The sequence below is a fragment of the Opisthocomus hoazin genome, chromosome 8 (genome assembly GCF_030867145.1).
Source record: "Opisthocomus hoazin isolate bOpiHoa1 chromosome 8, bOpiHoa1.hap1, whole genome shotgun sequence".
Lineage (NCBI taxonomy): Eukaryota > Metazoa > Chordata > Aves > Opisthocomiformes > Opisthocomidae > Opisthocomus > Opisthocomus hoazin.
In genome coordinates this window covers 21,633,443-21,647,199 of record NC_134421.1, presented here as the reverse complement: position 1 = coordinate 21,647,199, position 13,757 = coordinate 21,633,443, and the positions used below count along the sequence as shown (strand labels likewise).

At 38.0% G+C, this 13,757-nt stretch overlaps 1 protein-coding gene across 1 annotated transcript in view; it reads left to right on the top strand.

The window, feature by feature from the left end:
- CFAP54 (cilia and flagella associated protein 54) overlaps nucleotides 1-13,757 on the top strand; it is a 123,681-nt gene that overhangs the window by 37,013 nt on the left and 72,911 nt on the right. The window contains 6 exon segments of the mRNA XM_075428222.1: nucleotides 662-835; nucleotides 4,235-4,327; nucleotides 6,747-6,932; nucleotides 7,962-8,104; nucleotides 11,383-11,530; nucleotides 12,521-12,676. Of these exon segments, the coding sequence (XP_075284337.1) occupies nucleotides 662-835; nucleotides 4,235-4,327; nucleotides 6,747-6,932; nucleotides 7,962-8,104; nucleotides 11,383-11,530; nucleotides 12,521-12,676 (900 nt within the window).

The window sequence follows — 13,757 nt, the reverse complement described above, 5'->3', positions numbered from 1 at the left end:
TTCTCTTATCCTGACAATGCAAACAAGGTTAAGAAACCTAACAATTTGCCATTCAGTCCAACAAAAAACCAAATGTACCCTGCTCGCCAACCAAATGGCCGCGTAATCACTATGTGCAGAAGGCCCCCACATTTTTTGAAGACACTAATAGACTGTCAGTCAGCTCTCAGCTCTATCCAGCTAACCAAGGGAAGTGGCTTAGCTCTGCTTTTTCTGGGCCTGCATTCTCCTCCCTTTTCTTTATTCCTGGACTTTATTTCTCTTCTCTGATTCTGGAGTGCAGAAAATCAGTCTGACCACTTCCATAGCTCCTTCAGAAATTCCACAGATTAGGTCTCCAGCTTTCTCCTAAGTAAGAGTTGTTATCTTTTTTGTTTCACATTAGTTGTGATCACTCTTTTTTCATACAGGTTCTTCCAAAATTGGATATGCCTCAGCCCTGCCTCCTTCATATGCAACCCTGCATTCCCTTTATGAAAGGCTTACACAAAGTACCATTCATCCTAATTTAGGATGTAAGATGATATGAAAATCTGTAAAAAGTTTTCTATATAGCAGTGAATTTTTTATAAGATCATTTTGAAAACCATTTCTAAGTGTTAAATCTGTGTGATTGTTATGTTTTAATAGCTTTTCCCTTTTGTTTTAATTTAAATCATAGGAAGCACTAACTTTAATTGAGCAAGTTGAAGCTGAACAAAGTGCATTGTATCACAGTGTCAATGAAGCTATGCGCAGCAAGAAAAAAAGCAGGACTCCTCCACCTCCTGTATTACTTTCCAGATCACATTGCTCCATGACATTTAAACCAGTCCCATTCGCTTCAGATATTCAGGTAATGTTTTTCATGATGACTGCAATACACAAGAGAGCAAAAGTTGTTTCAACAGTGCTATACCATCACAGTTTTCTCTGTTGTTTTTGAGAATATTATGTTATTCTGACTTAATTAAGTATGCTTTTTATTCCCCCTGTGAGTCAATTGTGACTCAGTGTTTTGATCTTCCGATCTGCATGAAAATTTCTTCATCTCCTGCATCATGTTCCATGCTGTTTCTGATATATAACAGTGATTTATTCTACTTGTCAAAAGCTCATTCTCTCACTTTAGGGGCTGACATACTCCTAGTTACACTCTGAAGAGATGCAAGGCTGTTGCATCATGTGATGCAAGAAAGTACCACACAGAAACATCTGTTGATGAAGTGCTGAAGTGCCATAGTTCACGTGGAAAAATCTACTTTCTGTTGAACATGTAGAATCACAGAACTACTCAGATAATAAGGGATTTTAGGAGACGTCTCTAGACCAGCCTTCTGCTCAAAATAGGGTCAGCTGTGAGATCAGACCAGGTTGCTCAGGGCTTTATCCAGCCGGTTCTGAAAACCTCCAAGGATGGAGACTGAACAGCCTATCTGGGCAACCTGTTCCAACAGGGCAACCTGTTCATGGTGAAAACTGTTTTCCTTATGTACAGTGGAATCTCTCTTGCTTCAGTTTAGATCTATTGCTTTTCATCCTCCTACCATGGACTACTGTGAAAAGCCTGGCTACATCATCATTTGCTTACAGGCACTCAAAGGCTCCTGGTAGGTCCCCTGAAGGGACCTCTTCTCTAGTATGAAGAAGACCAACCCTCTCAGACTCTTCTTGCAGAGCTGGTGCTCCAGCTCCCAACCATCTCGGTGGTCCTCTGCTGTAATGACCCTAATTGTTCAACATTTCTTGTTAGAATGATGGGGGGCAGGACGGAAGCTGACCATGGTCTCTAGATTTAGTCTAATGAGTGCTGAACAGAGGGGGATAATCATGTTTCGCAATCTCCCAGCTGCACATAGAATCATAGAATCATTAAGGTTGGAAAAGACCTCTAAGATCATCAAGTCCAACCGTCAACCCATGACCACCATGCCTACTAAACCTTGTCCAAAAGTGCCACATCTACACATTTTTTGAACATCTCCAGGGATGGTGACTCGACCACTTCCCTGGGCAGCCTATTCTAATGCCTGACCGCTCTTTCAGTAAAGAAATTTTTCCTAGTATCCAGTCTAAACCTACCGGTTCAAAATGCTTTTAGGCTGCTCTGCTGCCATGGCACACTGCTAGCTCATGTTCGGCTTGCTGTCAGACATGACCTTCACATCCCTTTAGTGCTGCTCCCCAGCCCGTCAGTCCCCAGCCTGTATCCTTGTGAGTGATTCTTCATTCACAGATGCAAGACTTTACATTTGTCCTTGTTAAGTTTTATGAGGTTCCTGTTGGCCCATTCCTCTGGACTCTCTAGGTTGCTCTGAATAGCAGCCCTGCCCTCAACAGTATGAACATTTTTGCTTAATTTGGCATCATCTGAAAACCTAGTGAGCGTGTGCTCACTTTTTTCCTCAGGTCATTGTGAAAGATATTAAACAGGATAGGTCCCAGGACAGTCCGCTGCATTGCTCCACTTGTTACCACCCTCCAGGTAGAGTGCAAACCATTAACAACTACTCTCTGAGTCTGACCTTCCAACCATTGTTCTACCCATTTATCTGTTCACACCCCTATACTGTATCATCCTAAGTTGGATATAAGAATACTGGGAGAGAATGTTGAAAAAAGCACCTTACTAAGGTCGAGGTAAATGGCATCTCCTCCTCTCCCATCTTCTGCAAATCGAGTAATTTTGTCACAGATGCCAGTCATGGTGGTCAGCCAGGATTTGCACATGGTAAATCCATGCTGACTGTTTGAAATCACCTTATTCTCCTTCATATGTGCAGAAAGGGCTCAAACTGAATTATGAAAAATTCACTAGCTGCAGTTTTCTTGAGAGAGAAATTTTTGTAGTGATTTTGCAAACTTTTTCGAAATAACGATGTGTATAAAACCAGTAGAAACTCAAATCTTATTAACAGTGGTAGGAATGTTTCTGTAAATGGTTGTTTTAAAACTTGCAGTTTTATTGCAGATTGATTAGTGAATTTCAAATAAATTAATTAGGGAAATGTTCTTCTTCCTTTTTATCCATAATGAATATAAAATAAAAAAAAATAATTCTTTGAAGTCTGGTAGTTCATCTGTTTTAGTAAGTGTTAATACTTCATTTTGTTTGATACAGGAGAGTGAATGTAAGACACTGAGCCACTAGATGGTGCAACGTAATTATTATTCTTATAATCTGAGCCCAGATATTCTAGAAGAATTGTTTTTCTAAAGATATGCATAGCTATTGAGTGGACATGAGAGGTTTTTTTTATTAAGAACTTCTTAACTGGAAATGGATACTTAGAATATAATTAGACATATGTGGTTCTTGTGCTAGAATTCAAAGTATCTCTAAAATTTCCTGATCTTGAAGTTGCTTATTTGCTGAAAGTAATCTCCCCTGTTTCAATATCTCCTTCCAAAAAACAGTCAGAATTCATTTGAAGATGAATCATGTGTATTTCAAGAAAAACAAACAGTTTAGCTGTATAGAATTTTTATATGTTGAAAAATTACCTCACCTGCCAGACCTCAGGTCTGTTTAAATATCTATTGAAAGTGAATAGAATTAGTGCAGTTTTTAGTAGAAGTTGTTAAATGCAAGAGAACTTCATCAGATGCATATCTTACTGAAATCCATCTATCTGCCCAGTTCTGCAGAGACGACATCAAAATTCATTTCCGTGTTTGATCTCACTGGACACAACTGAGCACTGATCCAAGAATGCATACTCACATTCTTCCTTGGTTAAAGATATTGAAAAGTGTAGATGATCTGCCCAATGGGATTATCAGCAGCTCAATGGCATTAAAAAGACATTGATTGTAACAGGAGCTAAGAACATGGCTTGTTTCGAAATTACTACTGCATTACTTCATATCTACATTTTCTGTTTCCTGCTTTTAAGGATCTGTCCTCACACAGTTCACTGAATCAGAACCTGATGTCAGCTTTAGAATACCATTGCAAGCGTCAAATAAGGGATGTAGATGACCTATAGAGTTTATGCTTTGAGATAGATTTGAGGTATAGGGTAGCTCAAGGTAGGAGATAGGATGATGGAGAGTCATCTGCTTTTATTGCCATTGTAGTATATGTAGTTCTCCAGCTAAATCAGTTAATTAATGTTTCTAGTGCAGTTACACTATATGTTTTTATAGCTAAGTTTTTTTTTGAGACACTGTTTTCACAAAATAAGTACATTCTACATTAGGCAAAAGTTGGAAATTTATGTATCAACTCATTTTGTTCTCATTTTCTTCAAAGGTTTCGTGGTACAGTATTTTGGGCTCTGTAGCAGGAGGAAGCAATATGAAAGTAAGGTTAAATAACAATAAACTTCCAAATGCAGGAGAAGAGGTAAGACAGAGGTAAAACTCCTTTAGGTCATTCTCTCTTCCTTTAAAAAACCCCCAACTTTCTAAATATATATATCTGACGTCTTTTTTTAATCAGGTAACTGGCCAAGCCTTTGACTAACCTTTTGGTGTTAATTATAAGCAACTGAAATTTTGCTAGGCTGAAGGCATACCAAAACCCCCCAAAAGTTCTAGGAACCTCTTTTGAGTAATAAATTAAATGATTCAAAAGCCTCATGTTAGATGAGTCTCTGTCCCTTCTGTCTGTTTTTTGAGTGACAGCTAAGAAATACAAAAGGAAAAGAAATCATATGATGTATTCATAGAGTGTGCCCCAGACACTACACTTTCCAGGGATTCAAAAAAAGAGAAATTCTAAACAGATATAAAATTTAATATTTTTCTTAACTGTGTAACTTCTATCAGCTATTTCTTCTTAACAAGACCATCCCTTACTTAATTCTGGCAACATGATAATACAACTCTATCAATAACCTTCATGTTCAGACAAGAATTGAGTTCTAGGTTCATGCTCTTTCTCTTTCATGCTATGAGCATATGGTATGAAAAATCACGGCAAACATCTTTGATTACTTATGACTGATCAGGGTATCTGTTGATACTCTTTTACATTAATGCTTCATTACAATTTGATGTTTTATTTTCTGAATTTGTTTTGGTTTTTTTGTCTTGTATTAGTGTAGTTTTTTTCCTTTGAATCACACTCTGATGTTCCTGCACAGGCTGAGAGAGTTCTGTTTTTCACTCACTTATTCATGCTGTTTCATTGTCCACCTGAATGACAACTGTGATCAATCCAAATACTCTGCATTTTGGGTTGTAAGAAAGGGGCAAAAAAAAGCATCAACACATCCTCTTCAGCAGATTTTACCATAGTCTCAGACCTGAGTGATCATGTTTATATCTGGAAATCTTCATGAAAAGTTCTGTTCTTTGCAGGGCAGTTCTCTGTTTTGCATTGTGGTAGAAGAATGATCTCAACCTTTTTTGCCCATTGTTTCAAGCTTTTCTGTTTTTTTGAGCAAGCTCTATACTAACACTGATAGATTTGTCTTTGGTGATGGAAAGAAAATCTTTCCCTTGGCTCCTGTTCCTCCTATCTCCTACCCCAAAATGAAGGTGCATAAAAAGAGAAGGTTTGTGTATCTACTGACAATAGAGGCTTATATTCTTGATATTTTTATTATCAAATCCAGAGAGTCAAATCTAGTCAAGCTTTCTGTGATGTCCAGTGAGCTAGTTTCAATGTACTGTCCTGCTCCAGGTGAATTGTTTCATTGGACACTTTCGCCCCACTGCTAGCTGTTCTTTCTGTGAACTTGCTGCAATCCATCCAAGCCACTGACTGTCTTAGCTCTGGCAGGCACTGGAGATGCATAGACCTGAGGTTAAACATATGCCTCAGCAATGGTACTTCTGGTTGCTTTAGGATATGCCTTTGCAAAATGCTGATCTGCAGACAAAGTCACTATCTGCCTGCTCCATGGAAGAGGTTTAGAATTCTTGGTGATGGAATGATCTATCAACTTATCAACATGATAAAACCTTGCTCTAAAGGGATGCTACAGACTGTCCTACACTAATTTCTGGTCTGCTGGTTCAGGATTCAGCCCCAGCATTTGAAGGGATTTCTGTTTTTCAGAGGTCTCCTTATGAAGGCCAGACAGGATTTAAATAAGAGCACTGTGTTGATGCTACATTACGATGATCTCATTTCTCATGTTGTGCTTCAGTCACTGTGTCAGTGGTTTGTTGTTTCAAGACCCTGAAACTGTCATTTGTGTGAGTTGTCCTGGTTATGGAGGAAAAGGTGGAAAAGCCTGTTAGGAGTGAGCCGGGATTTTAAAGTGCAGGTGGACAATTACTTGAAGGAAAAACGAAGAGAAGATCTTGAAAATATGTTGTTTGTTTTAGAAACTGAAGTCCTGTTAGTGGTGCTGAGAGGGCCTGAGACATCCTCTGCCCATATCTGATACATGCAAGTGGCACATACAGAGGAGAGCCATATGCTTTTCTTCTGAAAGCACAGCTCAGGGCTGGAATGTTTCCAGCTCAGTGACTGCAAGCATGAACACTCATGGTGTGAATGTGCAAATGGACAAAAATATCACAGAGAAACTCCAGGTTCTGGTGCTTAACTGTTTTCTTAGGTTATGTGCTCTGTACTCTCAGCTGTGTTCCAGAGAAAACTGATACTTTTTTTCCCCATCATTTCATTGTTTTCTGATTGTCTTCAAAAACCTAGTATTACATGGAAACATGACATGTCTGTTAATATAGGTCGTGCTTTGATTGTATCCAAGACCATTAAATAATTTATTTAACAAGAAAAGTTTAGAATTTGAGATTTGTTTTTGATATGTACAGTGGATGTAACTAGAAAATATTTTTATTGATAGATACCAGCTGATGGGAAAAGCCTCTTGGAAATACAAGGCTTAGATCCCAATGAAAAATACATATTTGCAGTGGCAGCATATTCTTCTGATGGAAAACTTATTGGTGATGCCATTGGGGAAACAACTAAGCCAATCCTTGCTTATCCACCTCTTTCTGCTACTACTGTTCGATCCTATCTAACTCAGGTAGGGTTAGAGTCTTTGATAATAAACATATACTTTAATTTGGTTGTAATTATATGTTTTCACTTGTAGCTCTAAAACTTCTTTGGGTAAAAACTCAAGACTTTCTTGCCAAAAACTTGGTAAGCACAAATCACAATTTTAACATAACAAATGATATATTTGAGTAACTCAATTATTAATTCAAAATTACTGGAAATTCCAGTTTAAGGGGAAAGATGTCTCTCAGCTAGTTTTCTTATCCCTGTTCCTGTTTTTCAGTCTGCATTTAACTTTTTTCTTCTTTCTTATAATTTATTTTTTTATTTTTCTGATTTGAGACCAAGTACTAGAAATCATTGTATTAGTCATTACAGTATGGGATGAAAAATGTGATTGAACTTACCAGGTATCAAATCCAACCATTTTCATATTGAAATTATTTTTGTAGTGTCTTGTGGAAGACCACAAAGGCTCTGTCAGACCTTTATCGTAATTTTCTGTATTCTTAATAAAGAACATGTAAAACAGATTTTGGCATGGAGAAAAGTGAAATTGTCTAGCCCTGTAGATAAGATCATGGGTCACAGTTAGAAGATTTCCTAAAATCTTTCAGGCTAAGAGGTATCCACATGAATTTATCCCTATTTGTGCGGCTCCATTTACATCCCATTATCCAGAGCAGCAGGGCATTCTGCAGTATTAGCAAAATAAAATGAACCTAGATGAAATAATATGCCTTCCAAAACTGCAACACAATACTTGTATAGTGTTTAACAAAGGGCTGTTAGATCCTTGGTTAACAGTCAAAAAACCCTTTTGCCTTCTCTGATGCTAACTCTGAAGGCAAAATAATATCAGTAGAATCAGATTGCTACTACATGTGTTTTATTCAGAGATGTCAGAATATTCTTACAGAAACTAAATTTATATGTTGGGGGGCAGTTTGAAAACCTTTCTTTATACTGTAATCATATTTGGCTTGGTTATTTGATGAACACAGAAGCTTGCTAAATTTTTGTTGTGCTGCTTTTTTTTTTTTTGTTTTTGCAGGTAGCCTATCAGACTGGCAGCTATACATTAGCCAGAGAAGCATTTTCACCAGTGTGGGATTATTTTGTTTCAAATTCTTGTCTGCTGCCTGCCAATGCAGCTGTTATTTCTGCAAGTAATAATTTGACTATATCTGAAAACAGGTAACTGGCCAAAACAAAATTAAAGTAATAATTAATTATAGATGTGCACATTTTACGTTAAAGAGTACCAGGTTGTGAAATTTTGTTCAGTCTTGCGATGTGAAAAACATTTGGGGAAAAAAAAAGGTGTGAAATATGTTACAAAAATATAGTGCCTTATAATTAGCAGAGGATTTTTATTTATGGAACTGCTGGCATTTATGCACCTAATATTTTATGATGATTGTTTTCTTAATATAATTGGGAAACTATAAATGTGGCTACTAATTCTGTGTGGTGCATTTTTGTATGCAATGTATGCAATGTATGTAATATGGACTGGGTTCTTGACTTTCCAATTAAGGGAGCAGTAGAGTTCAGAAATTGTGAAGATATGGTCAAGAACACCACCCGAAATGAGTAATTTCTTGCTAATTTTGTTTTGAGGTGGCTACATAAATCTGTCAATAATCTTTGAATATACTAAAGTGCTTTGGAATAAATATTTAAAATTAATTAATTTATGAATAAATTTCAAATGTTAAACCATAATATTACAGATTTTTCATTATGACAAAGCCCAGCTAGAAATTTTATGGTTACATTCACTGAAATTCAATAGATCTAAATGGAAAAATAAATTGAAACTTAATTAATTCCCAGATAAGAGACATATATGAAATAATAGGCATGAAATGCTATAATAAAAAATAATACTTTTAAATGTTAGTCAACGGCTTATAATTTGAGATGAATTAACATCCAATGTAACTGAACACAAATCATAATCTTCACTTCTGTGGAAGTCTTTTTAGACATTCTTTCATTAGGAAAGTTTTGGTAAACTTGTGGAGGAGGTATGAAGAAGTTTTGCAGCCTCAGTTTTAGTGTGACAAACTGGCTTAGTCTTGAAACCATAATGACAAGAAGCAACCTTATTACATGTGTGTCAATAGTTCTTGAATGTTTCAAGAATTAAAGAAGAAATGAAGATCTTTGTTTCAAGAAATAGATATTAGAGGGATTTCCTAAAAGTTTGATCATAATATTTCCGTTTCCACTTTACAGACAGAATAACCGGTAATCAGTTATTCGGAGACATATAATGTAGCTAGCGTTTTCTCTGTATTGTTTTGACATGCCTCCATCAGAGCCCACAGTTTTCTCATGGTAATGCTGTCTGGATGCAAGCAGGTAGTGTAGGCTTGTGCGTGCTTTGAATCCTGTTACAGGAGAAAGTAATGTGTCTAAGCTACTTCTCGTTCAGCCAGAACACTGGAGTGTATCCTGTCTGTCCTTCCAGTGCCACCGTGTGTCTGATGCTAGGCATATACATTGACTGAGGGTCTTGGTGGTACATGCCATAAGAGCATTTGGGATTTACAGACAACCTGTGGACGGCATTGATGGAAGCAGATAATCACTAGGCATCCTGTTTCATGATTATGTGGATGTTTTAAATCTATCCCTGGCTTAGGCAACAAAGCAGGAATGCAAGTCTGGTCATTAGAATGAAGCTGCTTTCAGATAAATCAAATGAAGACAGAAATTTTTAAATAGCTGTGCAAAACAGTTTCAGGGATTTGCTTTTCTGACATTATGTCCAAGCCTATTTTTTTTTTTCCGCAATTAATATGGAAGATTCTCAAAGCTGCAGTACCAGACCTGAAATAAGACAGTTGCACTTTTACAGATACGTAGCTGAGAATTTAGATGGACTAGCTTGAAAGTACATAGGACTTAAAGAGTCAGTAGAGGGAGCTGGAAGGAAAAGAAACCTCTTGTTCCCAGCCGGAAGTCCTGTTGATAACTTGGTAATGTCAACTATGTGAATGTGTCGATTTGATCTTCTTCCTTGAGCTTCAGTCTCTTTTAGGAAATACAGTCGAGGAGAAGGACGAATTTATTCCTTATACTTCGAAATCATAGGATTTTTTCTGTAAGAGAAATATTTAAAAAAGTATAACATGAACAAATGCCCCCCTACCCCCAAGGAAGAAAAAAAAACACAACAAAAAAGCAGGCAGAAGAAAAGAGATTCTTTTGAGACTTGTAATAAAAGGCATCAGTAATGAAAAGGAGTCTGTTACTAATACAGAGTAATGGACTTCACAACTGTATGCATCATTGTCAGAATACAGAAAAATAATGTGTAAAAGGAGACAGTTAAAATAAATAAGCTGTAGCATCCCAAGTTTTCAAAGAGAGTTCAAAGTAAATTTCACTGCATTAGATGAAACAACTAAGGAAAAGCTGTCTTAGGACAGCAGAAGGTGGGCAACAATTTGAAAAGAAGTCTTATTCCTTTTATTCTTTTTATATTAGAAATTTTAAGCAATTTTTTTTTCAGTTTTATCATAGAATTGTAGAATCATAGAATCATTAAGGTTGGAAAAGACCTCTAAGATCATCAAGTCCAACCGTCAACCCAAGACCACCATGACTGCTAAACTATATCCCAAAGTGCCACATCTACACATTTTTTGAACACCTCCAGGGATGGTGACTCCACCACCTCCCTGGGCAGCCTGTTCCAATGCCTGACCACTCTTTCAGTAAAGAAATTTTTCCTAATATCCAATCTAAATCTTCCCTGACGCAACTTGAGGCCATTGCCTCTTGTCCTATTGCTAGTTACTTGTGAGAAGAGACCAACACCCATCTCACTACAACCTCCTTTCAGGCAGCTGTAGAGAGCAATAAGGTCCCCTCTCAGCCTCCTCTTCTCCAGACTAAACACCCCCAGCTCCTTCAACCGCTTGTCATAAGACTTGTTCTCTAGACCCCTCACCAGCCTCGTTGGCCTTCTCTGGACACACTCCAGCAACTCGATGTCCTTCGTGTAGTGAGGGGCCCAAAACTGAACACAGTACTTGAGGTGCGGCCTCACCAGTGCCGAATACAGGGGCACAATCACCTTCGTACTCCTGCTGGCCACACTATTCTTGACACAAGCCAGGATGCAGTTGGCCTTCTTGGCCACCTGGGCACACTGCTGGCTCACGTTCAGCCGGCTGCCGACCAACACCCCAAGGTCCTTTTCTGCCAGGCAGCTTTCCAGCCATTCCCCCCCAAGCCTGTAGCGTTGCATGGGGTAGTTGTGACTGAAGTGCAGGACTCGGGACTTGGCCTTGTTGAACCAATGTATAATTCTTATTTCTAGAAGTAGCTACACTAATCCTTTTTGTCTATAATTTTAAAATTAAAGACTGCACTTTGATATAATGTAGTTTCAGGCATGCGATATCTGAATCGTTGTTAACATGCTTTTACTCTTCTTTTGCTTTTTTATTTTGTAGGTTACATTTTGAAGCTGTATCTCAGACTTCTCCTATTATCTTGTACCTCTTTCTGAGGAATATATTTGCCATCTGTGACATTAATGTCATGGAAGGAGCACTCTTCTGTGATTCCATCTGCTCCAATGAGATGCTTTATAAGGAACAAGTATGTGTGGCTTAAAATAATATAGTGGATTTGATTTTACTTTTTGATCAACTTTATTTCATCATTGCAAGATAAATGCTGCAATGTGCTAATCCTATTTACAGAATACTTCATTTTCTGTGAGTTACCTGGTCTTCCTTCCTGAAGTATTTCAGTAGCTGTTGATTATTTTGTATCCTGGTGGAAAGATGGTTTCAGAATCACTTATTGCCTAATCCAAAGCCTACTGATTCCAGCTGTGGAAGGACTTTCCTTCACTTCATTGGTGGTAGACTGTAATTTAAGAAAGAAGTATAATCAGTATTATTTTTGTCCTACTAAGATGCACCTTGGTATTTTAATTTTAAACATTTCTGCTGTTTAGAACATGTATTTTCATTAATATTGAACTTCCAACAGGGTTTCATGGTTTTCAAAACTAAGCTTCTTTTATTTCAGACTTTCTTATAGTGTAATGGCATGTTAACGACACAAAAAACTTTCTTTTTTATTTGGATAATCAAGCTTTGCCTCCTGTGTTATCACATTCCTGTTCCACTCTTTCTTTGCTGAAGTACTTGTCTCATAAAAATGTGAGCAGTCAATTACTCAGTGACTTTACTGGAGCTGCTCACACATGTAAGGACTGCAGCAGATAACTGGAAGGGAAAGGAAGGAATTGTCATCCTCCCCTTACCTACTCTGAGAGATTAGCATGTGCAATTTCGTTTCCACACATGTTGAGGTTGTTTACCACACTTTGTAAATTATATGGGTAAATTCAGAAGGCACAATTAGGTCAAGAACAATCACTCCCTTTAGAATCATGAATAATGTTGCATTCGTTTATATACTTCTAACAGGTGTCAATGTAAATTCGTTTTTAAACTTTTATCTTACTTGCTGCTTACACTGCTTCTTAAACTGCAATAACATCTGTCTACTTTCACTCTCAGATGATTTAAAACAACAGGATTAGTATTTGAATCAAAATGTGGTTTTCTTTTGCAGGTCGCTAGATTAGCAGAATGTGAAAGAATGACTGTGGCAATTGAACTTAGCAATTGGTTGAATGATGCAAGTTACACCCTGCAGTCTGTTGTACAATGTTATGGTCTCCTTGCTCCAATTATTTATCACAAGATTTCTTCAGTGCCAGTAGTTCAGGTGAGAGCATTTTAAGACAAAGTAGCTGGCATCCAAGTCCTGCAGTTACAGTGATTCAAATTAAACTTATAATGGAGCGTACAGTGGGAGAGCTAAATATCTAGTCTTTGAGTTCTTATTAGCTACTGAAAGAAAAGCCTTTTATGGTTTTATGTGTTCCCAGTGCACATATGTTCCACATAAGCTGCACAGATTCTCCTCTCAGATATGCTAAAGTAACTGCAGAATATAGATTGTTTCTTCAGGATGATTTGGTGGTATATCTAAACTATAGTAGAATCTACGATGTAGCTTCTACTTCAATGCTGTTTGCTGATAGCAATTTTGAGGAAAGAAAAGCAGTCTTTGCCTATGGCTTTTTTTTGAATGTTTGCTTTGTATAGTTTTCTTTTGTTCTTGAAAAAAGAAGGCTATTCAGTGTTTTGATAATGCAGTCTTTAGTTTTCAGGCATGTGCCCGTTTCCAGAAGCAAGCACCTTCTCTTTGAAAACAGAGTACCCGAATCCTTTCCTGCCGTTTCTGAAGCAGCAGACGTTTTTTTTACAGTTAGCAAGGATACAGTGGATACATGCAACTTTTTTTCCCATAATTAGGTAGTTTTGTCAGGGAGCAGCAGTAAGAGCATGTCCGCTCTATGAGGAAGGATGATGTGACTGCAGCGCAGGCAGGGCACAGACTAGCAGCATCTGAACATGGCAGACAGAGCAGGGCATTGGTTAGAGGGTCCACTGAGAGACTGAAGAAGCTGAAGTTTATTGGGCTGGCCCAGGGTCCATCCAGGAGAAAAAGTCAGGAGCTGCAGGAGTGGGAGCTGGAGACTGGAGACAAGGCTGCAAAACAGGTCCAAGGTCCATCCAGGAGACAGAACTGGAGACCAGCACACCAGTACCATGGCTCAAGCAGGAGCAGAAGGCTTGAGTCTGATCTTAGCTGGTGCTTCTGGGCCCCTGGGCAGAAGGTGTGAAGGGAAGCCCCAGGTGAGGCTGCTCAGGGAATGACTGTTGGGGCACTCAGGGCCCTGAGAAGTCTTTTGGAGTGTTAAGAAAAAAAAATTCTATTTGCATACAGGGATAGCCTCTTG